The 27,218-nt window shown below is 38.0% G+C and overlaps 1 protein-coding gene across 5 annotated transcripts in view; it reads right to left on the bottom strand.

Moving 5' to 3' along the window:
- Window positions 1–27,218, bottom strand: part of dmxl2 (Dmx-like 2) — a 143,211-nt gene that overhangs the window by 93,760 nt on the left and 22,233 nt on the right. For all 5 annotated transcript variants that reach the window (XM_087981189.1, XM_087981187.1, XM_087981188.1 and 2 more), the window contains exons 2-11: window positions 20,989–21,114; window positions 19,966–20,037; window positions 16,414–16,492; window positions 11,370–11,514; window positions 10,456–10,522; window positions 10,041–10,219; window positions 8,980–9,163; window positions 6,279–6,450; window positions 5,020–5,235; window positions 3,239–3,501 (exon numbers count right to left, since the gene is read on the bottom strand). In XM_087981189.1, coding sequence (XP_087837315.1) covers window positions 3,239–3,501; window positions 5,020–5,235; window positions 6,279–6,450; window positions 8,980–9,163; window positions 10,041–10,219; window positions 10,456–10,522; window positions 11,370–11,514; window positions 16,414–16,492; window positions 19,966–20,037; window positions 20,989–21,114 — 1,503 coding nt within the window. The remainder of the gene's footprint in view (window positions 1–3,238; window positions 3,502–5,019; window positions 5,236–6,278; window positions 6,451–8,979; window positions 9,164–10,040; window positions 10,220–10,455; window positions 10,523–11,369; window positions 11,515–16,413; window positions 16,493–19,965; window positions 20,038–20,988; window positions 21,115–27,218) is intronic.

Below are 27,218 nucleotides of genomic sequence, written 5' to 3'. Positions count from 1 at the left end.
CAATAATGTGGCCTCAGATAAATGGAGAGCTGTTCCAGTTTCATAATATGAGCTTTTGATCCCTTCTACTAAAACATAGATGTCAGGTAAGACACCTTCAAATGAGCCAAGTTTGTCTGTCCAATTTTGCATCTTTTGAAAGATTTACTTTCAACGATTGAAGTTACACAGGAATCTCGATTATCCGAATGAGATGTGTGGGCATTATTTTGTTAGGATAATTGATTATTTGGTTAAATGATTCAATACCTTTCCTCTGGTGCTCAGAATTATCCGTTATGTCTGCTCCCCGTACAGGAGACGAGGCAGCAGCACACCGCGCGTGCCCCCGCCCGCCCCCCTGCCCAACCCCATCCAACACTGCGACCCCGCCCTCCCCCCAAACTCCTAACCCAACACTAGATCCGCACCCCCCGCCCACCCAACCCAGCCCAAAACCAGACCCCCACCCCCAAACTCCATCCAATACCACCCCCTTCCCCATCCTGCTCCTCCAACCCCATCCAACACTGCCCTCCCTCCCTCGCTTCCCCCAACCCCGTCCAACACTGAGCCCCCTTCCCCACCCCACCTCCCCATAACCACATCGAACACTGCTCCCTTCCCTGCTCCTGCCCGCCCCTCGTCTGCCCCACCCCCTCTCCAGGGCAGCCAGACTGGACACCAGCAAGACTGCTGCTGCCTTTTGGTGGGGGAGGGGGGGTGAGTCACCAAATAGTGCATGCATGCACACACCACACACACAGACAAATGCTTTACTGCACGTTTTGACAGGTTCCACTTTTGCTCTGTACAGGACAATGTTGGAGAGATTATCTGGGGAAGAGGGGCAGTGTAGAACCCCTGGGAAAGTGTATTGGGGTGGGGAGCGAGAGGACGTGCGGTTAGTCATTTGGAGGCTGTGCCTGGCTTCCACCGATATCCAGGACTGTCCTCGGCAACATTTCAGTAAGCCAAATTCACTTTTAATCACTAAACAAAAGATGCGATCAGTGTTGGAAACATGTCTTTGATGTAATGTTTCTGTCGGGACCTCGAGATCTCCTTTGGATAATCCAATATGTGGATAATTGATATTGGATAATTGAGGTTCCTCTGTAATGAACTGTTTTGCTTTCAACAACTCCCTTCTCAATATTTCTGGCAAAATTTGAAATGTTTTGATCACCCGTACAAACACAAATAGTTTCCTTCTGTGTTTTAAACATTGATAAGTCAGTGAGTCCATTTTTAACATTCCCTTTAAATTGGACCTTGCTGTTTTGTTCGCTATCTGTAGTATCAACTGAAATTAGATATTTTATCATTGAATTCACAGCATAGGAGGCCACTTGACCCACTGTGCTGGTCCCAGCTATCAAAAGAGCTATTCAGCTAGTCTACTGGTGTCAGCTAAAAAGACAATTCAAAACCATCTGTACTCTGTCCAAAAATTTCATAACCCAAAGAATGTTGAAACCTTTGAAGGATATGGCTAAATCTGGCATTTTTTAAAAACAACTTCGATGCACATTCAAATTAATCTTAAAAAGTGGCTTGTATCAAATTCCAATGCAGGATTCTGACAATTGTCTCCCCACGAAAACATGCATAAAATAATTATCACACTAACAATAATGCTAAATTGACACTTTTGTAACTTGCACAAATGGGATACCATGAATCATAATTATAGCACAATTACAATTTGCACACAGGGCTCAATATGTAGTACTGAATCAAGGTTCTGGACAGAAATTTGATGTATTATTTTTGTAGGTAGTCCAAATCAATGAACTGAATTAATTAAGAAAGAGAACTAAAAGATGTTGTCTGTCTGGCATGAGAAACTGTAAGGGCTGGATTTAACACTCATCTTACAGGAGGGCACACTAAATGCAGCAGGGTAATTAGTCCAGCATGGACCTGCTCACCTCCGCTCCATCATAATTTATACCAGCAATGGGAACATTGGGCTGTAGTGGATAGATTCTTGGTAACCAAGGGGTTTGCAAGTCATTAGAAATAGACAGGAATGTGGTTTTCACGTTATAATCATATCAGCCATGATCTTACTGAAAGCACAGTAGGTTCAATGGCCTCAATGGACTATTCCTGCTCCTTGTTCATATGTTCATAATTTGTTAGGTTGTTTCCACATTAAGAACAGTGTGCACATTAACTTCATCATTAATTTCTCAAAAATTTCTAGGCCAATTATAGGTTTAAATTCAAACTGAAATCACAGATCTTCAAAAGGACTTTACTGAACTATTCCAGTTCTCAGTTTGAGCTACTGAAAGTGTTTAGCCTTCAACATACCATAAAGTCGCCACAGTCCTAGAGGACTGCTCTCTTACTAGAGAGATGACTGGTTGTGGTTTAACATGACGGTCACCATGCCTCAAGTGAGGTTAAAATGGTAGGACCTTCATGGTAATATGAGCCAAGACAAGAATTCAACCTGTGCTATGATGTCACTCTGCACTGCAAGCCAGCCACTCAGCCAACTGACCCAACATGCTTTACAACTGATGAAAAGACTTTCTCTGTAAACCATGCTCTAGTAAAATATGAAGGATGCTTGAAGTCTGTGGGGATATATACTGCCAAAATTAAAATTTCATGAAGGGAATGAAAGTTAAAAACAATATTTGCCTTCATTTTAGACCAGACCCAGAGAATAAGAAAATTATGGTGAACACTCAAAATTGCCTTTCTTTTGTCTGGCAACCAACACAAAAAGATACACAATTACCAAAAGTCAAAATGATGTTGCTGGTTTAATGTTAACCTGGGATTTGTAGTAAGCAAAAACAAAATGTCCCTATGAAAATCTCTTGGAAAGAGAAGTAGTTATTTAAAATAAACATACTGTGACATTCAAAGTGGAAGACCAGACTTAAGGCAGACATTATTACTGTCAAAACACAATGTAATTTGTAAATTATATTAGAATATCTCTTTGAAAATAAATTACGTATCAATGTGAGATTAGTGCAAGATATTGATTAACCTAGAGCAAAGTCTATTCGGCAGCTTTAAAAAGAAAAGCAGGCAATGAGTATTTTTACTAGCACACGAAGGTGGATCACAATGGATGCATACATGTTTTACTGAACTCCGCTTCTAGCCACCCTACTGAACTTCTTTCATAATGCCTAAGTATATGTCATTTTGTGCCAAATGAGCAAATATATCATTTGAATGTCAACTTTCAATTTAAACAACTATTTTTAAAAAATATTTTGATCTGTACCTGGACTTGTCTGAAAATTCCTGGGTGATACTCATCTAAATACTTCACATGCCATACTAAAAATGAGCCATCTACAGGATGGATTGTGAACAGCATATCAGCATTCCTGTTCCATTCTGTTTGCAGTGTTTCAATTTTTCGATCCAACAATATGGTGGGCATTGAAATCCCCACAGCTGATGGTGTAGATACTTTAGTGCTTCCAACTTGCTCAGCCTCTTCGTTCTCATATTCTGATCCTTTCTCTGAAGTTTCATCTTGTTCTATAACAAAACAGAAATAAAAATGGTTCAAACACGCCCATGCAATTAAAGTAATCATGTCTTAGTTACTTTGAGCTTCAGTGCACTCCAGTTAGCAACACAAATTGGAGGAATTAATTTTCAACAGGATAAAATGTTTGTTGTAAAAAAAGGGAATCTCACAATTTGATAGAAAATTATTTAATATCACATAGTTACCAATTAATTTTATACTGAAAGCACTATATGGCTTGCAGGGCTGAAGTTCTTAAAAAAATAGGAAAAGTGCTAGTTCTCTTCAAAACTAACAATCCATTAAAAATGAAAAGAAAATCAAATTTATGCATCCTGCAACTTAATTTTTTTTTGTCAGTAAATGACATGCTAATAAAATTGCTTGTTTCCACATCCCAACAGACATTTCAAGCTTTGTTCTTTGTAGGTAACGAACAATAATATTCTGTTCCACTGTTAAGCTCTTTGCAAGAATTTAAAGAACGCAGATTGTTAAAACAACTTCTCAGTAGTTTTCCAAAGTTCATTAACTCCATTTTCCAATCCACAGGTGTTACAAAACAATTCAATATTTCAGTTCATTTAAAATCTTTTAATCATTGGTGTGAACTAATTTTAACTAAGAAAAACGCCATCCTGCGTGTAGGTGACATAGGTGATTTAGATAGCCTAGTCTATATAAGTAACTGCCATTTAACCACAAGGGACCAGTTCTTCCAACACCATAATTCAATAAAGAGACAATAACACCAGGGATGGACAGGGAGGAAGTGCAGCACATGAAAGGCTCAGAATACGCTTATTTTCATTGTAACCTATTATATTCTTCCTTCCACCAACAACATAGTTTACTCATTCCTTCCACTGTTATCTATCATTACCCAACCAGAATGAAATGTCTGGTTACTATACATATCACTCAAAGGACTGAATACTGCAGGACAAGAATACTAGACTTCCACCTTGAGGCACAAGGATTAAAAGCAGATAAAACTGACAAGTGAAACACTCTAAATGATTGCTGTAAGGGATTCTATATGATGCAAGCCTGACCAACTCAATGCACTAAAGTAAAAGTATACAATGGCTGAATATTCTGAATAGTACAACTGGTCCAGAAAACCGAGATTACAGTGATGCAGCTGGGTTTGCTTTTCTGTGGTTTAGCTAACACATTGTGGCAACACAGAGCTGATATCAATGATATTTTTGAGCTAGGCAATACCAAAGTAGGACAATATTTTTTCTAATTATGACAGGGATAAGAATGACTTTAACCATTCTAGAGTGAACAGTGCACAACATTTAATTTTAATTTTTAAAATAACAATTATATCAATTACTATCAAATAGTGTTGACATCATTAAAGCAAAATCTGAATGCTTAGTGTTTGATCTTTCTTCCTGCAGGCCAAATGGATGGACAGAAAACCTTAACAAAACACATAAGTTAATTAAAAATCAAACTCTGCAGCAGATTAAATTCAGTTCTTCTACATCATAGAACATAAACATTTTACTTGCCTTGCTCACTGTTGTCGAGTTTCATTTTCAATCCATTCTGACTGACCGTGTCAACTTCATCCTCTGTCTGCTGATCTGTCAGCTTTCTTAATTGCTCCATGAATACTTCCATAGATGATGTAAAATGCAGTTCTTTATTGTTCAGCCAGTGAACTACAAAATTTCCACCTCCCTCTTCAATGTTAAAAGCTGTGCCAGCTAGTGCTGGTGGAATATCTGCATAACAATTGAAAATTTATGTTCCACATTACATATCTAATGGAAATATTTTTCATATCCAACTGAATGATATTAGGCATCAAAATCAAGCCAAAACAAACAAATGGCACTTGTTTTTTTTAAGATCTCTTCATAGTTAGTAAATCTTTTTTGAACCTATGTTTGTAAACTTAAGTTTAGTAAAATTTGTTGCACAACCAGTTTTTCCTACTTAAACCTCCAATTGCAACCCAACATATCTACATTCTAAACATTTCCAACCAATCTCAAATCTTGCTTCATAACATAGCAGAACTGATTAAATGTCACTTTTAGGTTGATCTCTAGTTTAAGTTCAAGGGCCATTAGTTTGTTCAGTTTAATATATTTGAAATTGTACTCCCAACCCAAACTGGTAGGCTTTACTGTTGGGAGCTATTAAATAAAAAAGGCGGTCGTGGAAATTATAACGAGAGCCAGAAACCACCATGATGCAATATAACCGGTCCTAGGGTAAATTGAGTATAAGGTCCCAATCAGAAAATTACATCGGAAATGAGGTTCAAGCCAAGGGTGGTGGAAGTTTTCTTCTGGTAACAGCAAAATATCCCTACCAGAGAATGACAAACATTATTTGTTCTGGCCTCTTCTGGCACAGTTGTTTCTTCAAGCCAGCTTTCTCAGGTGATTTGACACAAGCACGTTTCTCCTTAAATAATCATTAAAATCTTGTTAAGGCACCGACTAAGACGTGAGCCATGACCTTTTGAGTTAAATCTAGCCCTAAGCTCCCTAACAAAGCTGTCTCCAAATCTGTCACAGATAAAAATATCATTAGGTGGGATGTAAATATCTTAGGAGCAGAAAACGGAATAGGCTGATTTTAAATCCTCACACTTTTAGTCCCACCAAGTTCTGGAGACTCAAAATCAACCCTTATGACATTCTAGTCACAAGAAATTTACTATTACCTTCAACAGTCAATTAGTTTTTGTTAAAAATGGGTTGGATTATTTTAGTATGGTAAAAGCAATTACAGTTCTACTCTGACTAATCCTAACCTGTATTAGGATTAATACTCGCTGCAATATGAAAGTGACAGAGTGCATTAACATAGTGTGAAATTTGTCTGTGAACTTCATGCGATTCCAGTTGGCTTGGCAAAACTTCAATTTGGGCAGCCAGAACGGAGGATCTGCGACGACTTCTTAGATGCTTCAAATGATGAATTGTCTGCAAAAACACAATTAACAGTGCACTAATATTTATTCTTCTAGTAGATTAAGAATCCAAATTTAAAACCTGCTAGCATGAACCAAAACAATTTAAAAATAACTTGCATGGCCTTCCAGAAGATATTAACAACTGCCAAACTAGGATTTGATTATTAAATACAAAACAGTCACTCACAACATACAACACGGAGTCACCACATCACACACAAGGGAAGAGATTGGGAAGGAGAGTCCTCATGGTAACCTTAGGTGGTGCAGGAACCCACAATGTTGATATTACTCAGCACTGCAATCCAACCATCCAGCTAACTAGCTAATTGTCTCAAAAACTTTACAGCACAATAGGGGGTCAAAGGGATTCATAAATAGTACAAGTTGACAAGAAAAGTTTACACAATTTTATATTATAAATTATAGAAATGTCTTTTATAGGTATCTATTCTAATATATGGTATTTATTATGAATTCTATTGGATTAATAAAGTAGGCTAGCATACATCAGACATTAAGCATGTGAGCACAAAATCTACCCCTTTTCTGAAAGATTCATTTAAGATTTATCATTTAATTAATAATCAATTGATTTATTCAACTATGGACACAAAAGTTGCAAATCAAGAAAATAAACATCAAACCATTCAGTTATATATTTTATCTTCAAAATATTCAGCAAGTTGTAATTTTAACTAATTCATCCTTTTGTCTTCTTCTAAACAAATTATTTTCAACTATTATCTGTATTTGAAATTTAGCTGAATATACAAATAAAGGGAAAAAATACTAAACATTTTAATACCTCTCCTAAGACTGGTCCTCTCAACTAAAATCCAGCTCTTCAGGTTTCTAGGCTGCATTCTGTAACCGGAGTTTAACTTAATGGAAATGTTCCTACAGTAGATTATAGCTACTCTGTCAAAATATTGCTGAAGAATTAAAATTCCAATAATACAGCAATCCCACCTTACACATCACTCTACTTTATTATAACCTCTAGAATCCAGGCTAAGCTACCAAATTTTATGATTCTAAAACAATACAAGTCCAAGAAGAGAAAGACTGGCAAAAGGAAAGTTGCAGCATCTAGGGGCAGGGTATTTATGCTCTTTAAAGTTATAGTTATTACCTGACTGAACAAAATAAATTCTTCCAGAATCCACTGAATTTGTTCCTGGTTCTGGTTTACAATCTCAGAAAGCAGTTCATCATATTTTCAGTATTTAATAAACAGGCCATCCTTACATGTCTCCTGAAGAAGGGCTAATGCCCGAAACGTCGATTCTCCTGTTCCCTAGATGCGGCCTGACCTGCTGCGCTTTTCCAGCAACACATTTCCATGTCTCAGTGTGTACTGCTTTCACTTTGAAGAGTGTACCACACTCCCCAGCATTATCCCCAATGTAATCCTTTCACAGACTAAGAATATGCCGAAATGAAATATCACAACCATATCCACATTCCTGAGAAATGCCATGAGGAAGTTGCAAAAACAATATTTAGCTTTGTTGTGCAATGAAAAAGTAGAATTGACAATGCATTGGAGTTCAGTGTTTAGGTTAGATGCCTACTTTTAATGAAGATGCTATGATTTCCTTTCCTTTGCCACTTTAAAAAAAAGAGCTCCATTCTTAAATCTTGCTGCGTTTAAACTTACGTGCAATCTTCTACAAACATTAGATTAGCAATTCAATGCCGTATCAATTTTGGCACCAAAGAAAACAGTAGCAAATATGTAGTAAACTTATATGAGTATTGTATTTGCAATCCTAAATATTCCATGAAAACTAACACTGACATCTTTTAGGATGACATATATAAGTACATATTGTACAGCAATGTGTGCAAGACTGTGCTGTTGGTGCAAGACTGTGCTGTTGGCACAGGACTTGCCAAAATTTACCTCATAGTTCTTTAAGCCAAATTGGAATTACAAATTGCTGTACTTATTTCAAAATTAGCATAGATAAAGCACGATTTGGAGACGCCAGTGTTGGACTGGAGTGTACGAAGTTAAAAATCACACAACACCAGGTTAAAGTCCAACAGGTTTATTTGGAAGCACTAGCTTTCGGAGCGCTGCTCCTGATCAGGCAATCATCTGATGAAGGAGCAGTGCTCCGAAAGCTAGTGCTTTCAAATAGATAAAGCAAAAAGACACAATTCCTTTCTTTACTGTATTAATTCAGGCAGTAAAAGCATTTTTCCTGAGACATGTAGTAACTATCAGTTGCTATGAAGCATTCAATTGGCAGAGCATGGAACAAGCAAACTTGATTGGTATCTATTAATTAGCTTAAAAATGTGTTGCTGGAAAAGCGCAGCAGGTCAGGCAGCATCAAAGGAACAGAAGAATCGACGTTTCGGGCGTAAGCCCTTCTTCAGGAATCTTCCTGCAACACATTTTTAAGCTCTGATCTCCAGCATCTGCAGTCCTCACTTTCTCCTAATCTATTAATTAGCATAAATTAAACAAAGCATATTCATTGTTTCATTTGAAACTCTTTCCATTTTAAGGCCTTAAAACGATTACCTCCAGAGCATGCTGAACTTTTTCTTTCTGACTTCCACTGTGAGGAAGATTGCTGGTTGAGGTACTAATGGTAGATTCTGTCATTTGTCCTCCAAGAAGACTGTCTTCTGGCAATAAGGTTTCAGCCCAGAGCCGACAAACACCATCTTGACATGATGTCAGTAGTACGTTGCACACAGAACTTCTGGAGATAGAATATATTGGAATCTCATACACTCCAAATACAGTGGAGAAGTCTCCTATTCTACTGCAGTCATTCTGCAGTACACAATCAGTCACAGAAAGATAAAAGCAAGATTAAGGCTTTGGAAAACTGGACAAGACTATAAATTAGAATCTAATTTTGCATGTATTAAGTATTTTTGACTTGTCTTCATCGAAACATCAGCTATACCTTGCACCATATTTGAATTTCAAATGATAAAAAAAGTTCTGAGGCCTTACTTGTACAAATAAAATCACACTTTTCCAAAGAATACCATTCAGCAATTCAGCATATGCTCTCCATTCCTCTCTAATTGTTTGCAACCATTCATGAACATCTGAAAAAGGTTGTCCAGTATGTAGGAAGCACTTAAAATCCTGTTCTCAGCTAATGTCCACATTTATGGGCAATTCCATGAAACATCATTGATTAGCAACCTGGAATGAGGACTGCTGTTGATCTTCCCACTAGTAAACTAAGGGAGCTGAGGTCAATTGAAGTATCCTTAATCATGGTACCAAGTTAGACACCTAACTTGTTACCAACAGAGCTTTGAATCCGGAACTGCCTTTTGAACTCTGTTTACAAGATGAAGGACAGCAACACTGCAAATCAATTTTTTTTTTCATCCTCTCTCAGCAATAAGTACTTTATATCAAGTATGTAAAAGACCAGAGGCAAAGCAAAGGTTCTTGTATAATGTCTTAATAAAAACTCAAAAAACACCTCTTTGTACGTGATAGTAGTTTAGATTTCAATATAGTGCTCGTGGCTTTCTCAAGCTGTTCAAAAGCCAAATACCAAATGTTCAATTAAAAACTGACATTTACTGTGGTGAAGCGAGCATGTCTCTAACCTTGGCATATATTTACTAGTCTTCCGCCATGAAAATCCTGTTACTGCACGAGGATGTGCCAGATACACAAAGGAAAAGTGTACAGCTGAAGAAGCATTCTTTTCCCCAAATGTTTCTGCACCTATTACAGCAGACTTCCAGCCAGTGGTAAGATACCATATTTTCAGAAGGGAGTCATCCTGCAGAGAACAACAACAACAAAAAAGCTTACGGTGATAGAAAATAGTAAACATTTAAAAAAATTAAGTACTTCAAATGAAGTTCAGTGTTTCACAAATGCAGCTAGTAATCTTATCTTTGCAATTATATTTTGAAACATTAATTTCACTTCTACTTTTTAAATGCACTGCTTATGTTAACACACAAAATGAATGTTATTGCTTGATTAGGAAAAAAGTCTTCCACAAAATCTTACTTTTCCTGCTGTTGCAAAGTATTCTCCATCAGGAGACCATTTCATGAGATATATTGGAATAGCAGTCCTAAATGGACAAAATGGGATATGTTAATGCATGATCAAACAGTTCAAGTTTTGTTTTAAATTGATTGAATTGTTTTTGTTATTGGTTATACAAGTTATTTTTAGTCCAAAAGTTAACTGCATTAACATGAATTGCAATCACTTATTTTCTGGATACTTATTAATTAAAATAAACAATGGTTCTTAAAAGGTAACAAAGAGCCAAAACTCAGTCAGAAGTTACAGCAAAAATGAGAGCTTAACCTCTATGCTTGATGTTAAATCAAAATAAATAGGAGTGCTTCATGTGGTCCACAACAAGCTTAAAAGCTGTTTCTGGCCTGTGATGGGTTTCCCTTTTGGTCCTGTCAGGTCACTACTGGTGAAGCAAGCAGGCCAATGTGGATGCCCTTAAAATGGACGAGCCATTTGTTAATGAGCTCCAATTTTGGGCTGACTTTATCACCCTCTATGATCTCTGCATTTCTCCAATTCTGGTTCCACCTGTACTGTGGGAGAGCCAATCCATTGGCAAATTACTTATTTACAATTAACCAAAATGTCGTTGACCTGGCATACCACAAGATGTCTGGCATTTTATAACCTTTGTAAAGTAAAAGCCTTCAGTAAAGAATTCAGAAACATAATACACTGGAACTCAAAGAAGCCAATTTAGATAGAGAAAATGTCATTAGTCCAACAAACAACCGAATATGACAGACAGTCATCCTTCATACCAAAGTACCATCCTAAAGCTTCTTGAAATGATTCACATTTCTCCAATATCCTGGATGGACAAACAATTTTGTATGGATCACAATAAAATAAGAATTAAACTTCATGGAAATTATTTTGAGTTGGATTCTTACTTGCATTGCCAGATACATTTCCAATCATTTAAATCTGGGTGTAATCTAAATTCCTCAGCATGACTACTTTCTTCTTCTTCTAAAATGTCAGCAGGAGGTGGTGACCACAACTGCAGACAATCTGTAGCTGTCAATAACTGGTTACCTGAAAGAAAAATTACAATAAATGTAAACTAATTTAAGTATTCCTGGTTTGGGATTTATTTGGAGTTAAGATTATATACACAGAAATGGAGGCTCTGAATCAAAATTGGATGCCTGATGTAGTCACAAATGCAACACTCAAGACAGTAATCGAACATGGATAGTCAAAATCAGTTGTTAGTCTAGGCTTCTGCCTAACAGGTAGGATAGCACAATACGGAAAAGCATCAGATAAAGAGAAAGCATTGGCATTGTAGTATTGTTGCTGGACTTGAAATCCAAACGTCCAGGTCATGCTCTGAAGACTCTAATCCCACCAAAGCAGATGATGGAATTTGAAATTAGAAATCTGGAATTAAAGGTTGAATGAAGGCCACAAAACTATTGCCAAATGTTGTAAAAGCCCTTTTGAGTTATTAGTACACTTTAGGGAAAGAAATTTGCCACATTTACTTGGTCTAGTGTGCATACGAGTCCAGACCCACATGTGGTTTGACTCACAACTGCCATCTGAAATGGTTAGTAAGCCACTTAGTTGTATTCAATTGCTAAAAATTCAAAAAGGTGGACCATCTGGCATAAACCTTGGTACCAGAAACAACAATGGCAAATTCAGCCTCATTGACTCTACAAAATCCTCCTTTCTAATGTGCGAGGACTAGTGCCAAAATTGGAAGAATTCCCAGACAAATCTAGCATGGTCATACTCAGAATCAAACTTTATAGACAGACAATGTTCCAGACATCACCATCAATGAGTCCAGCAGAATAGAGCAAGTACAGGATGCAGCATAGTGGCATACACATTCAGAGGGAATCGCCCTGGGACCATTCTTTATTCATTCATGGAATGTAGGCAGTGCTGGCTACCATTTATTGCCCATCCATAATTGCTCAAAGGACACTTAATTGTCAATCTGGATTCATACATAAACAAAACCAGGAAAGGAGGTAGCTTTCCTTCCATAAAAGGCATTTGTGATGTAAATAGGTTTTAATGCTAATTAACAGCGTTTACATGTTCACCATTAGGCTAGATTTTAATTCAAGATTTTATTGAATTTAAAGTTCATTGTCTGCCAAAGTGGGATTCAAACTCATGTCCCCGAATGTTAGCAATGGGTTGACTCATCCATGGAGTATCATGACATTAGTTCAAACCTGGCAAGAAAATTTTCTGCTATTACCACTTAGTGCTGCCCCCTCCCTACTGCTAAGGGGTGAGTACTCCTCCAAATTGAGCACCACTTGGACAAAACACTGATGGTGGCAAGGAAGCACTACAACTGACTAAGCTGGTCCAGTCCTAAAGTGCATAGCTGCTACACAGTGTGTGCAGGCCAGCAAATTGGAAAATAGATTTCAAACATAGTAACTCAACTCCAGTTTCTCAAGACTAGGAATCCATGAGGTATGGTGGGTGGTCAGTAGCAGCAGAACTGCAGTCAAACACAAGATAAAACCTCATGGCGTGGCATGCTCCACTTACTATTATTATCAAGTCAGGCTATCAACACTAGTTTTAAAGAACAGTGTGAAAGGCTTGCCAGAACTGGCAATAGGCATTCCTAATAATGAAGTTTCAACCTGGTGAAGCCACAACGCAAGATTACATGTGTGCTAAACAGCATTAAACGTAAGTAATCAAGAGGCAAGTAATTCCACAACCAATGAATCAGATCACTCATTGCAATCTTAGTTCAAACATGGATAAAAGAGATGAATCCCAGAAGGGAAGGGAGAGTGACTGCCCTCAACATTAACACTACATCTGATTAAGCACAGCGTCAAGGAGCCCTAGCAGTATTTGTGTTGGGGAAAAACATTCCACTTGTTGGAGGCATGTCTGGTACAAAGGAAGATGTTTGTTGTTATTGGAGATAAGTCATCTTAGCTCCAGAGCATCATTGAAGAACTGGTCAGAGTAGTGTCCTGATCCCAAACATCTTCAGCTGCTTTATCAATGACATTCCATCAATAATAAGGTCAGAAGTGGGGATATTCGTTGATGATTGCAGAATGCTCAGCATTATTCACTACTATTCCATTATTGAAGTAGTCCAAGTCTAATCGCAGCAAGACCCAGTCAATATCAAGATTTGAGCTATTAAGTGGCAAGTAACATTCATGGCACACAATGCTTGACAGTGTCCATTTCAAACAAGAGTGATGTTAATATTCAATGGCATTACCATCACTGAATCCCACACTAACAAGAGACAGGGGGTTATAATTGACAAGAAATTGAACTGAACTACCCATATAAACATTATGACTAGAAGGGCAGGTCAAAGGCTTGAAATCCTACAGCAAATAACTCTCTTCCAGACTTCCACAGCCTGTCCAACATCAAATCAGGAGTGTAATATGATTCAACTCCTTAAACAGCACCTTCCAAACCTGTAATCACCACCATCTAAAGGACACAAGCAGGAGATACATGAGAACTGCAAGTTTTCTTCAAGACACAAACCACATCACTGCTCCTTCATTGTTACTGGGTCAACATCCTGAAACTCCCTCCCTAACTATACCAAATGGAATGCAGCAGCTCAAGAAGGTAGCTTATCATCACATGCTCAAGGACAAAATTAAAAATCACACATTACCAGGTTATAGTCCAACAGATTTATGTGGAAGCACTAGCTTTCGGAGCACTTATTAACCACCTGATGAAGGTGCAGGGCTCTGAAAGCTAGTGCTTACAAATAAACCTGTTGGACTACAAATCTGGTGTTGTGAGATTTTTAACTTTGTACTTCCTAGTCCAACACCAGCACCTCCAAAGCATTCTCAAGGACAATTAGAATTGGACAACAAATGCTGTCTTGCCAGTAAAGCCCACATCTCTGAATAAATTATAAAAACAAAACCCTACCTGTGCTCTGTGTTAATATATTACACAGTTGAAACTTACTAAAACTCAACTGTGCTCTTGCATAATCTTTGGGGGTTCCTGTGATTTCGCTCTGGTGGCTTATATGGAATGCTTTCTAGATATAGAATCATAAAAAAAAAGTTTACTGCATTAAAAAAAGCCACTTTTCCCATTATGTTTGGACCAGTTGAAAATGAGCCACCCAGCCTCATCCCATTGTCCAGTATTTGAGTGCATAGCCCTTCAGTCTACGACACTCGATGTGCATATTCAGACAACTTTTAAATGGGTGCTTTTGCCACTACAACTATTTCCAGTGAGTTCTAGACATCCACCACTCTCCACATTAAAACATATTTCTTCATCTCTCCTTTCATCCTTCCACCCATCACTTTAAATCTAAGGTCCCTAACCACTGCTAAACTAAGTAGGTCCCTCACAATTTTGTACAACTCACATCAAAACTTCCCTTAGCTCTTCCAAGGAGAACTTTAGCCTATATAGTCTTTCTTCATAGCTGTAGTTTCACACTAGTCAACATACTCATAAAACTCATCTGCACCTCCTCTAGTGCAATTACCTTGGGGTAGCACGGTGATTCAGTGGTTAGCAATGCTGCCTCATAGTGCCAGGGACCTGGGTTCAATTTCAGCCTCGGGCGACTGTCTGTGTGGAGTTTGCACATTCTCCCAGTGTCTGCGTGGGTTGCCTCCAGATGCTCTGGTTTCCTTCCATAGTTCAAAGATGTCCAGGTTAAGTGGACTGGCCATGCTCAATTGCCCTTCAAAGGTGTGGGATTAAGTGTATTAGCCATGGAAAACGCAGGGTTACAGGGATGGAGGTAAGTCAGATGCTCTTTGAAGAGTTGGTGTGGGCTTGTTAGACCGAATGGTCCATTTCTACACTGTAGGGATTCTATATGATATATATGATTTCTGTAATGAGGTGACCAGACTGTATTCAGGTTGTAGCCTAATTAATAATTTGTACAGATTCAGCAAAATTTCCCTGGTTTCAGTCCACATCTCAGCCAGTCAAAGGATTCCATCTGCCTTTTTAACTACCTTTTAGACCTGCATTATATCTTTAGAGATCTAAAGACATTCTATCCAAGGTCCCTCACTTCCTCTACCCCTTTCAGCATTCTCCACTGATTCCACATTCATTTGCTTTGTTTGACATTCCCAAATGCCATCACAGAACACTGCTATGCTGAATTCCATTTACCACTCTTCTGCCCACCTGACTAGTCCATTGATATCTTGCTACAGTGTAGAGCTATCCTCTTCACATTAACCACGTGGCCAATTCTTGAGCATCATCTGCAATTTTTTTGATCATGTCCCCTATACATCTAAACCATTAGTGTTTATTGAGCCCTTGAGAACACCACTGGAAACTATCTTTCAGTAGTAAAAACAGTCAACAAGTACTCTTGGTTTCCAGAACTTGTATATTCAACTTGCTTCCTTTCAGTTGAATCAATGGGCTTTCCTTTTTTTTTTAAAAATGTCTACCAACTGAGAGCTTTCTTGCTAAACTCCATTTATATAAGTAACTGGAATGTACAACTTCTATTAAACAAATAGTATTCTAGAACTGCAGAAATTTTAAGAAATTTGAAAAGGAAATTGTTAAAATTACAATTGCTAAACTGCAGAACTTCAAATCTAAATGTACAATCTATCACAAAAATATCAATTTTCACCTCCAATGCAGTTTGTCTCTGTTGTGTGTGCTTAATGACCTCTCTAATATTTCCCTTAAAGCACTAAGAGAGTATCCTTACAAAGTTTTGCACCCTTTAACTCTAAATCAAAAAAGTTTTTAAAAATAATTTTTAAGCCACAAAAGTTTGATTCATACTTTTTTTTCAAATAAACGTAAATCTAGAGGAACAGCATATTTCAGTAAGAATTTCTACATAGATAAGACTATCATTTTGAAACTACAACAAAGATATTTAAAAATACTACTAAGTAGTGCTTTGAGGACATCAGATCACCATACAAATTCAGTTACCTTGTGGATCCCAAGCCAAGTTGTATGCCATAGACTGAAGAAAGAACTGCCCCGTCTTTTGCCATTGATAACTTAGGACCTGTAGTTTTTGAGTTTAGTTAAAACAAAAATGAAAACAACTTTATTTCTGCAAAAAAATAAAAAAAAGCTTAACAACCAACAGCTTGAACAAAATAAATTCAACTTGAATTTCACTTTATTAAATGGTTATCATCTGAACCTTTTGAAAAATTAAGGAAATTAGAATTTCACAGGTCATGCTTGTTGAAATTCTAAATGCATTGACAGCAAAACATATTACAAACAAATTTCAAGTAAATCAATATTGACTGGAACTCAACTTTAAAGAGTTAAATCTATTTGGATATACTACTTTGTTGCACTAAGCAACATAGTTATTTTTTAATTAACAGTTAACAATCCTTGACAGAAGCACTAATATAGTCTTGATAACTACATACTTATTTGTAGCAAGTTGAAAAAGCGCCTAGTTGAGGTCTAGATCTCACTTTGTTAACTTTACCAATGCCCTTCAAGTGTTAAGCAACGCAATGACTCCACAGTATGATAATTACTCTATTTTACTGCTAAGACTAGATGTCTTGCTCTTTGATAATAACAACATTATTCCCAATCAATCAGTACCCGAATTGATTTTAAAAGGGTACAGTATTGAACTCTCAATTCAATGAGAAGGTTATCTTAACCTTTGTCAGTCAGAAAGAGGAAACTCTGGTAGTCAGACATTAATAGTGCACCAAAAGTGACTCTCTTCTGGCACTTTGATATTTGAAGCGAGATGCTGGGATCACTATGTGCCTGTACTTCATAATGGTTAATACTGGGTCAAGTTACATTCATTTTCATACAATATGTTGAATGCATTTCAGTTCGAGCAGTTTCCAAAAAACCTTATCAAAGATTAATTTCAGGACATCTGCTTAGTCAGGTAAAATAGATTTGATCTGCAACTGATCAGCAACTAATAAGTTACAGCAGTATAGATACACTGCTGTAATCCTAACCCTATACTTGCTTCATCAAGAAAATACCACTGATAGTGACTGCTATGTTATACTAAAAGACAACACAATCATACTAGCTTCAACTGAAAGTAGCACTGTACAAGAACCTGGCACAACTACAAATTGGAGATAACAGCTTAGATCATCTCTCATTTTTGAGGAAGACTATAATGTGGAAATAAGAGCTGAAGGCACTCTTACTGATTTCCGTTTTGTTGGTTTTGAAATAATGATTGACTTGTCTCAGCGTAATTCTCAAATTTTCTAGTTAAGGAAGTCAGTTGGTGAACTGCGATGCTGAGTTAATGCGCAGTTGGAACAAGTCCACCATTAACACACTCACTACAGGTCTAAAACCTCTTATGACCAGGACAATTTGTTCAAATTCATCATTTTTATTCAACTTCTGCCTCAGAATTCTGCACACCCATTATATTATGGTGACCCAGCCTCTCCACTTCGGTGTATTTGTCACATAATTATATATAATTAACTCAAAAGATCCAGAACACAGTGCACATTTGAATATTAATCAGTGCCCTGGTACTGGAAACCTTACTGACTTTTCCCTTCTCTGATACTACATCAGCTTGTTGGCTGATAGTTACTTGATTTGGAGAAAAGGTGGAATATTTCACTGAAATTTTTGTGTGTTTCATTTCATTCCCTCTTTAAAACTAAAGCAGGTTCAGCACAACTACAGATTTTGATTTAAGTGAAGAATTTTGTATGAACAGTATGCACCGAGTCCCTTAAAGGTTCCTCTTTAAATCGTTAGTATGAGGAAGAGGTTTGTGAGGTCTTGGCTTACTTCTTACCATGACTTTCCCTTCTAGATTTGTTCTTTAAAGCCGCAAAGTCTACTCTTGTCTTTGGATATTAACAAAATGCAAAAGGATAAAAGGGCCTTCCAATGATTTTGAAAAACATTGTTTTCCAGCGTATTAAAACTGATCTAGATTAAACCTTAAAACAAATGGCAGAATTTCCCTTTCCAAGATGAGAAGCAAGTCTACAAGGCTATGGGCTGTGAGGTGGAAGGGGGGCTTTGGGGTGGAGCGGAATTATCACATGGTGGTCTTCCCTCTATATTAAATTAATTTGCAACCCAAAGCCATTTTAGGAGGTGTGTGCTACATATCCTAGAGTCATCATGACTCATACAGACTAGTATTCTCACATGTGCCTACCTCTTTCTGAGATCATTAGCCTTTACATAGATGGCTCCTGGGAAACAGAGTAGCTCCTCTAAAGCTAGTCCTTGACACCTACACGAACAGCACAGACAGACAACTGTTCTCATGCTTCCACCAGGATTATAGTGGAACAGACCACAGAACTCATGAAGGTGAGATTTTGGTAAGTGCATTGCTCCCATAGGAATTTGTAACATAGCTTATACATACAACATTAGGGGGTACGCGCATTCTGGATGCAGACGAAATGGAGGGACTTGGCATGCCCGGAGCATTCGAGGAAGCTGCTTTAGGGGTTCTAGTGTGTTGTTCCTCCTCCCTACAGGTTCCTGGTTGCTGCTAACACTGTCTGTCTGAGAGTAAGGAGCAGCTGGAATCAAGTCGAAGTGTCTTGTCCCCATTTGCTTTGCTGATGATGCTGAGCAACCAAAGCTAGAGCAATGGAGTGTAGGTTCAAGAACATTCTTGGCACTAAGCATTCTGCTGGACCTGGGTCCCCAAGGTAGCAGCTCCCTCTTCCATGGAGGCAAATGAACAATTGTGTACGACAGCCAGCATAGTAGTGAGAAGATGGAAGTTTTCCTCCATCTTTTGTTTCAGCTTGTAATGACTCTGGTACAGTTGGCTGATGTTCCTGTACTCACTGAAGTAAAAGCCTCTATACTGGTGGAGGATGCAGATTAATGTGTTGCCTGTGGATCCTTTGAGGATGCACGGGCTTCCTCTTCAAAGGTAGCAATGTTGTTGAGGGATTCATACGGTTGCCTCTTCTTTCTGGAGTTTTCCTGACCGCCATTAGTGCCTAACCAGGCTGCCTGGGTTTAGTGGGGTGGACTCCTTTACTGTCACCCAGAAAGAGGACAAATGTTATCTCCAACAATTTGTCTCCAAGAAGCAGGGAGCTAGCTTATTTTTTTTCTGAGCCAACTGGTTGGAGTTTAGAGATGACCTCCATAGTGTGAGGGGTAGTTTCTAGATTGCAATGTCCAGATGGACTTTATGTATTGCACCAGAACCTTGGCGGCCAGAAGATCCCATCAATAGTGAACACCTCCAGCTTACTCAGAATATGATTTGCTAAATAATATCCTCAATATATTCCTTAAACAACCAATGAGGAAAGAAGCACCTGATTGCGTGAGAGAATGCACCCTGTGCTACGACAGAAATGAGACCATGAAATTTACTTACCACAAACTTCAAATGGAAAAGTCCTGGCCTAAATCTGGAAGAGCTCATTTTCTGGATTTAAAGTTCGTGTATCACCCTTAAATGAACATTAACAAAGGGTTACACTGCATATTTTTTCTTTAAAAGGATGGGATACTTACAAGTTTTCTTTTGTAATGGCTTACAGGTAATGGCTCAAAGATGCAAACAGTGTTCCCATAAGAAGCGGCAATCTAAAAATGACACAATGAAAGCTATTTATTCAATGATCTCAAGTTCCTGGAGTCATATGTACATAATAGAGGTCACCCTAATTTCCAGCACTACAATTTCACTTCAGTGCGCATCATGCTATGAAACGTCATTGTGGTTTAACTTGCGATTTTGTTGCACATTCCTTATATCTATTTGAAATTAAACTTTCAATGATTCACTGCACTAAACAGTAATTATTTCATTAGAAAAAAAAAGTCAGCTGCATATTGTGGTTTCTATGATTGTGTCTTTGTATAACTGATCAGGAGACAAGAAACAGCTGCTGGAAGGTTTTTCCTGAACAAAGTACAAGACCACATACATATAAATGCAGATGCTTGTGATCCAATCAAGTTAAATGCATTTGGCAATACCAATTCATGAAAACATCACTCAACACAGAAGATCCATGCTGTTGTCAGCAGAATTATGACATTTTATGGTAAACTGAACAGCTCACAATGCCTCTTATAAGGAATACTTTATACCCGCTATTCACACAGATAACACTAGACAAATACTTTGTAGGTTCAAATTTAACTGTTCAAACAGAACCAAGTTTAACAGTTGCTTACTCAGGTAAACTGTGGCTTTATCTGGTTAAATGTCATCAGTACCGATTAAGGCATGTGGCTGTTCCGCATCCCTGTTTCTGCACACCCATAGTTAAACTCTTTGGACTTAAAGGAGGTGCCCCTAGAGTTCAACTGGAACTCTTAGAAATAGTGCTAAAATATTACACAATTCTCAGATAACGCACAATCCTAAAATATACATTAATTTTTTTAAAAATTAACTGGATTATGGACTGATAAAATTCGACTAGAACAGTTCTGTATACAAGGCAAAGCAGCATATTGGAACCCAAAAATAGGGTACAACCCTCCATCGAATACATTACTAGGACTAATCCAATAAAATTATCATACTCTGCCTTGCTGAAGGGAGCACTCCACACAGCCCACTTGGATATTGCCATGTTTAGCACCAGGGATGATCTGAACACATTCAAAATCACTTCCAAGAATCACTATGTCGCATCCTGATGCGTATGCCTAGAAAAGCAGAAATCAGAAGGAACAATTAAATTGACTAACCTCACAAATGTTTTCTAACTTAATTAATGCTTCATGAGATTAAGGGAAAAGCTACAAGTGAATAAAGAAAATTAATTTAAATGGGAAACAGAATTGCCTTGAATGATAACTGAACTTAATGACAACATCCAAGTCACATTTAGTGTTAGTTAGCTCTCTCCCTTAAAATTTCTTCCAATTTCTCCCGGGCTAGTATTTTCTGACTTTCAGTCTCTCTCTCTCTCTCTCTCTCTCTCATGCTTTTCTCTATACTTTCTAAGCTTTTATACAATTTGCCTTTCTAGTTTCTCTTTTTGTGAAAACATGTGGCTAGCAAATTACTTTTTTCTTTCTGTAAGCCAACCCTTTGTCTGCTTAGCCTTCACTGTTTTTCCCACTGCTTCTTGCATATTCGGTTTTCTGGAAATAATCTGTAAACCAGGCAACATTTGTGGGATAAAAACAAAGTTACATTTTCAGGTCAATAATAATTCTTTCCACAGTTGCTGTTGGATATGCTGAATATTTCCAACATTTTGTTTTTATTTCAGATATCTAGATTCCACAATACACTGTATGCAGTATTGTTATTCTTTTATATTATGTTTTCGGATGTACATAGTACATTTTTAAAGATCCTTGAAGCAGCAGAAACAACCAAGATTATTTTAGTAAGACTGAAGTCATTGACAATCCACCCGAGGGCATCAGTAAAGAATCCCTTTGATAGCTGAAGACAGATGCTCAGAATCACCTTGGCACTCATGCCTAGAAAAAGCCAACACTACTGTGGAGTAAGAGTAACTCCCCAATTAAAGAATTATTTTAAGCACATATTCATTTCAAAAAGAAATGCAGTCTTGGATCAGTAAAGGCCTTTTACTAAATTTGCCCATTATAAAGTTGCCAGCTCTTAGCAAAACATCCACTCTTGAAATCATTAATTTACATTTCAATTTCACACAATAATTATTACTGGCATATAAGTGACAATGTTATACACACACCAATAATTCAATACAGCATCTTAAGACACACACAAACACCATTTCTCATTCAGGTTTCTTGTTATGTCAATTTTGAAGAATAATGCAATAGGCACAATGCTGCAGGGATTTCTGGCAATGGTTCATGATATCTAGTTGATACCATTTACAAATTTCTTCAGATGAAAAAAATTAATTTCTTTACTTTGAGGTCAGTAAACTGTAAACCTTACCCAAAAGGCTGCTTATTCACTTAAGTAGTAATGTATAAAATTAATCCTTTGTCAGATTATAGAATACCAGTTATTCAGAAATGATGTTCGCATTATAAGGAGTTGGAAATTGCCAATATAAAATCATGCATTTAGAACATAGGCCTGCATTTAATACATCTGAATTTCAATTCAAAGAAAATTGGGTACAAGCACACATCATATTCTAAACAAAACATTGAGGACACTGTTTTGTATGTAATAGACAAAAATACTGGTACAGTTTACAGAGACAAGAACACAGCAGATTTTGAAACCAAATTTACTCCCTAAGCTAATACAGCTATAGACAATCGTATAGTCAGCCTCAAGAGTTACATTGAATAAAATATAAAAACAATGCAATTAAAATCAACATGTTAAGTTGTACTATCCATCAATTCAACGCCTTGCACAGAGGATGTGAAATATTTTTGAAATAATTGTGCATATTAGATAACCAGCAGCAGAAGGGGTGATCACAAAGTTTACATTTAATGCAATTAACATTTATTGCTAGGCATTAGGTAGTCTTGGGCGTTTAATCAAAGTGAAAAGCAGAACAGAAGTGATTTTTGCAATTTACAAAAGCACACAAAATTTAAGAGGGATCAATGATCATTAGCAGTATACCATTCTAAAATGGCTGAGTGAAATACTTAAATTTTTTTATTATAGTTGAATGGCTGCAACTCATGTACTTACCTCATTTTGTGAACTGCATTTAGCTTGTGTTACAGTCTGTGGGGAGCAAGTTACCCCAGTTAAGGAAGAGTAACAGTCTTAAGTTCTACATTATTTACACACAGATTTCAATTCAATTATTTTGCATTGATACCAGATTTGTTTTGGCTTTACTAACAAATGACATTGACACAGCATTTTAAAAAATCCTTTCAGAAGATATGGGCATCATTGGAAATGTCATATCAGAAGGCAGATAAAAGACAGCCACATTGCTGTGAATCTGGACAGGTGGCTAGACCAGGTAAGGATGGAAGATTTCATTTCCTTATAAGGACACTAATGAACTAGATACATGTTTATGACAATCTATGATAGCTTTCATGATTATCATTACTAATGATGGAATTTAAATATAATTGAAATCCTAACAGCTGCCATGTGGGATTCAAAACATGCTCCCAGAGAATTAGCAAGGGTTTATTACAAGTCCAGTGGCAGTACAACTAATCCACTATCTCCCCCTCAATCGGATAGGGGGACTAAATATTGCAACAAGCATGAATGAGTATAAGTATCACTTCAACACATCATCTCAGACGCAGGACAGAATCTCAATAGAAGCATAAAACAGAAAGTGGTGAATTGCCATCTGTTATATATCCTGTCCAATTTTACTTTCCATTATGTCAGTTCGCTATTGCCTGCCACTGCCAGACTTGAAAGTTTCACTTGTCAACCTCTTTAGTGAGCATAGGTTTCAACCCAAGGATCAATTGTAACAACATGACACTGCATGATGTGACTACAATTTGCCTTTCAATGGGGAGGTTAATGTGCAAAGTCCTGGTCTACATTTTTAAATTTTGGTGAAGGTACAGAAAGAGCGACAACGGTGATACTAGAGTTGAGAACATCTATGTATTATGAAAAGCTGAACATACTGGAGTACTTTTCTGTGGAAAACAAAAGGTCGAGGGTTGACCTAATTATGGTTCTTATGTTAAGGGGCATGCGAGGGTAGACACAGTGAAATATTTTGGCTTACAAGAAGTACTAAGCTAGAAGCTTTGAATGTAACAGTCAGTAACAAATTCAACTGGAAACTGATAAAAGAAAACTTTTTACCCAAAAATTGGTAAGAAAATGGAATATATTACTGCACAGAATAAGTGAGGCAAAATAGCATATGAAAATAAAAGTTGAAAGGCTATGTTGATAAGAACTTGGAGAATGATCATGTAGACCATTATATACTGGGAGATACTTGTTGGACCAAATGGTTTTTTTTGTGTCATAAATCAATTCCTCCACCCCTATTTGTAAGACCATTTATCTGACAACCAATCTTGGATGAGCCACTATTTCCTATAACTAAACATTGAGATGACTCATACCATCATCTCCTGCTCCACACTCTGGGTACTATCTCACGCTGAACCAGGCTGTCAGCAGCCTTTCCGTTCCAAACACATTTTTCTTTTGCATTAAAGACCATTTAAGTATTTGTATGACATACCTCACATTCACCCTTAACTTAGCTGATCTGCTGCTGAAACATCAATCCAATGGTCAACTATTCCAGTCCCCTCCAATTAACCTTCTATCCTCCCCTCCCTGTAAATTTCAGCTGACTCTTAACCCATTTTTGAGATAAATTTTGTGTCATCAATGTTGCTTCTATTATCCACCTTTAATGCCTCTCAAGATGGTTAAGTGACTTCTGTAATCACTGCAACTTGCATGGTGAAGATACTTGTACCATGCTGTTAGATAAGGAGTTCCAAGATGATGACCTGGCAGTAATGGGCGGCACGGTGGTACAGTGGTTAGCACTGCTGCCTCACAGCGCCAGAGACCCGGGTTCAATTCCCGCCTCAGGCGACTGACTGTGTGGAGTTTGCACGTTCTCCCTGTGTCTGCGTGGGTTTCCTCCGGGTGCTCCGGTTTCCTCCCACAATCCAAAGATGTGCAGGGTCAGGTGAATTGGCCATACTAAATTACCTGTAGTGTTAGGTAAGGGGTAAGTGTAGGGGTATGGGTGGGTTTCGCTTCGGCGGGGCGGTGTGGACTTGTTGGGCCGAAGGGCCTGTTTCCACACTGTAATCTAATCTAATCTAATCTAATCTAATACTGGTACAATTATATAGTTTCACGCGAGGATGATGTGTATCTTGGAGGGGAGCCTGAAGGCGCGATAGTCACCTTATCTGCTGCCTCTGACCTTCCAGAAAGTAGAAGTCGTGGGTTTGAAAGGGTCTGCTAAAGAGCCTTAGTGCATTTGTTTTTATTCTTTCATAGGATGTGGACATTGCTGGTAAAGCCAGATTAGTTGCCCATCGTAATATGCCTTTGAACAGGGCAGTAGGTTTTGCCATTTCAATTAAAAGTCAATCACAGTATTGGAGATCAGGAGTCACATATAGACTAGGCCAGGTAACGGCGACAGAATTCCTTGCCTTAAGGCTATTAATGAATCAGATCGGATTTTATAGCAATGATAGTTGACATTAATGAGACTAGTTTTATATTTCAGCTTTTATTTCAAATTCAAATTCCACTAGTTCCATGATGGGATTTGAACATATATACCCAGAAAATTAGCCAAGGCCTCTGGGTTGTTAGTTCAGTGATATTATCGCTATACAACCATCTCTCAATGATGTTGCATTTTTCTACCTGATTTTTCACAACTTTAATTTGTGTTAATATCATTACATTATCTATGTTGATAACTTGGGTTGAAGGGCCTTTTTGTATGACTGGTTCTCTATGACTCTATGGTATAACTAAACCTTTATGCAAGTTTTGGGCACCATAGCTCAGGAAGGATGTACTGGCCCTGGAGCACGTTCAGAGAAGGTTCACAAGAACGGCCCCAGGAATGAAAAGCTTAACATACGAGGAACATTTGAGCACTCTAAGTTTATAAGTGATGGAGTTTAGAAGGATGGTTGGGGGGGGGGATCTAATTGAAACATACAGAATACTGAATGGCCTGGACAGAGTAGATATTGGGAAATTGTTTCCATTGGTAGGAGAGACTAGGATCAGAGGACATAGCCTTAGAGAAAAGGGAAGATATTTTAGAATGGCGCTATGGAGAAACTTCTTCAGCCAGAGAGTGGCGAATCTATGGAATTCATTGCCACAGAAGGCTGTGGAGGTTTTGACTACATTTAAGACTGAGATAGATAGGTTCTTGAGTATCAAGAAGATCAAGGGTTATGGGGAGAAAGCGAGAGAATGGGGTTGAGAAACTTATCAACCAGGATAGAGTGGTGGAGCAGACTCGATGGGCTGAATGGCCTAATTTCTGTTCCTTCGGTCTTATGGTCTAGAGAATTAGAACAGGTCTGCAGCATAGACATAAGCCATTTATGCCAAGCTGGTTTACACCAGCATTTATGTTCGAACTGAGCCTTCTCCCAGGAATTCTTATGTAATTCCATAAGTATATCCTTTTACTTCTTTCTCCTTGCCAATGCTTGCCTGCTGCTTGTCTGCACAAAGTCACAGAAAGGTAACTTGTAGGAACCAAGAATAGATCCCCATAGGACTTCCAATGCAGTGATGTGAGAAGCTATGCGTGGAGATCCATAGCTAAAACTGGACAGGTGAGTGGAATGAAATAAGCAGAAATGGAAGGAGTTGGCTAAGAGACAGTCACCACCTGCTAACAAAGAAGTGTGCAGAGATTTAAGTTGGGTGATAATAGAGAAAAGGCAGCAGTAGCTATTTCTGTTCTTGAGGTTAATCCTAGGGAAATGGATACTTCAGACAGAGGAGAACAAATGCAGCTTGAAAAGAGGGTATTTAAAAAATTCTCAATTTAATTTGGTCTTAGAATTGTTAAAAATACAGTATCGGGAGGATCCAAGATGGAGGCACCCTGTTAGGCTCGAGTTTATTGGGTTCTGCGCGGCAACTCCAACCCAACAGAAGTAGAACCCATCCCAAGCACTTTACTGTGAGCTGGAAGGAACTAGAAACCCAAAAATGTTGCCTTACCTTTGTCCTTGCAGCTGGAGAATGCCAAAAAAAGGAGGAAGCTCACCCGGGGCCGGGGCCATGGCCCAGCCGGCTGAAGCAGTGGGCTTGCTTACTCACCAGATCCTGGTTAGGGGCTGGCCAAATCTTGTGAGGTCCTGAATAAGTAGAT

Source organism: Chiloscyllium plagiosum, unplaced genomic scaffold (assembly GCF_037043375.1).
Source record: "Chiloscyllium plagiosum isolate Xiang-an unplaced genomic scaffold, Cpla_swu_hap1 HiC_scaffold_39, whole genome shotgun sequence".
Taxonomy (NCBI): domain Eukaryota; kingdom Metazoa; phylum Chordata; class Chondrichthyes; order Orectolobiformes; family Hemiscylliidae; genus Chiloscyllium; species Chiloscyllium plagiosum.
The sequence above is the reverse complement of the archived record's forward strand: the minus strand, read 5'-3'. Positions and strand labels throughout refer to the sequence as shown.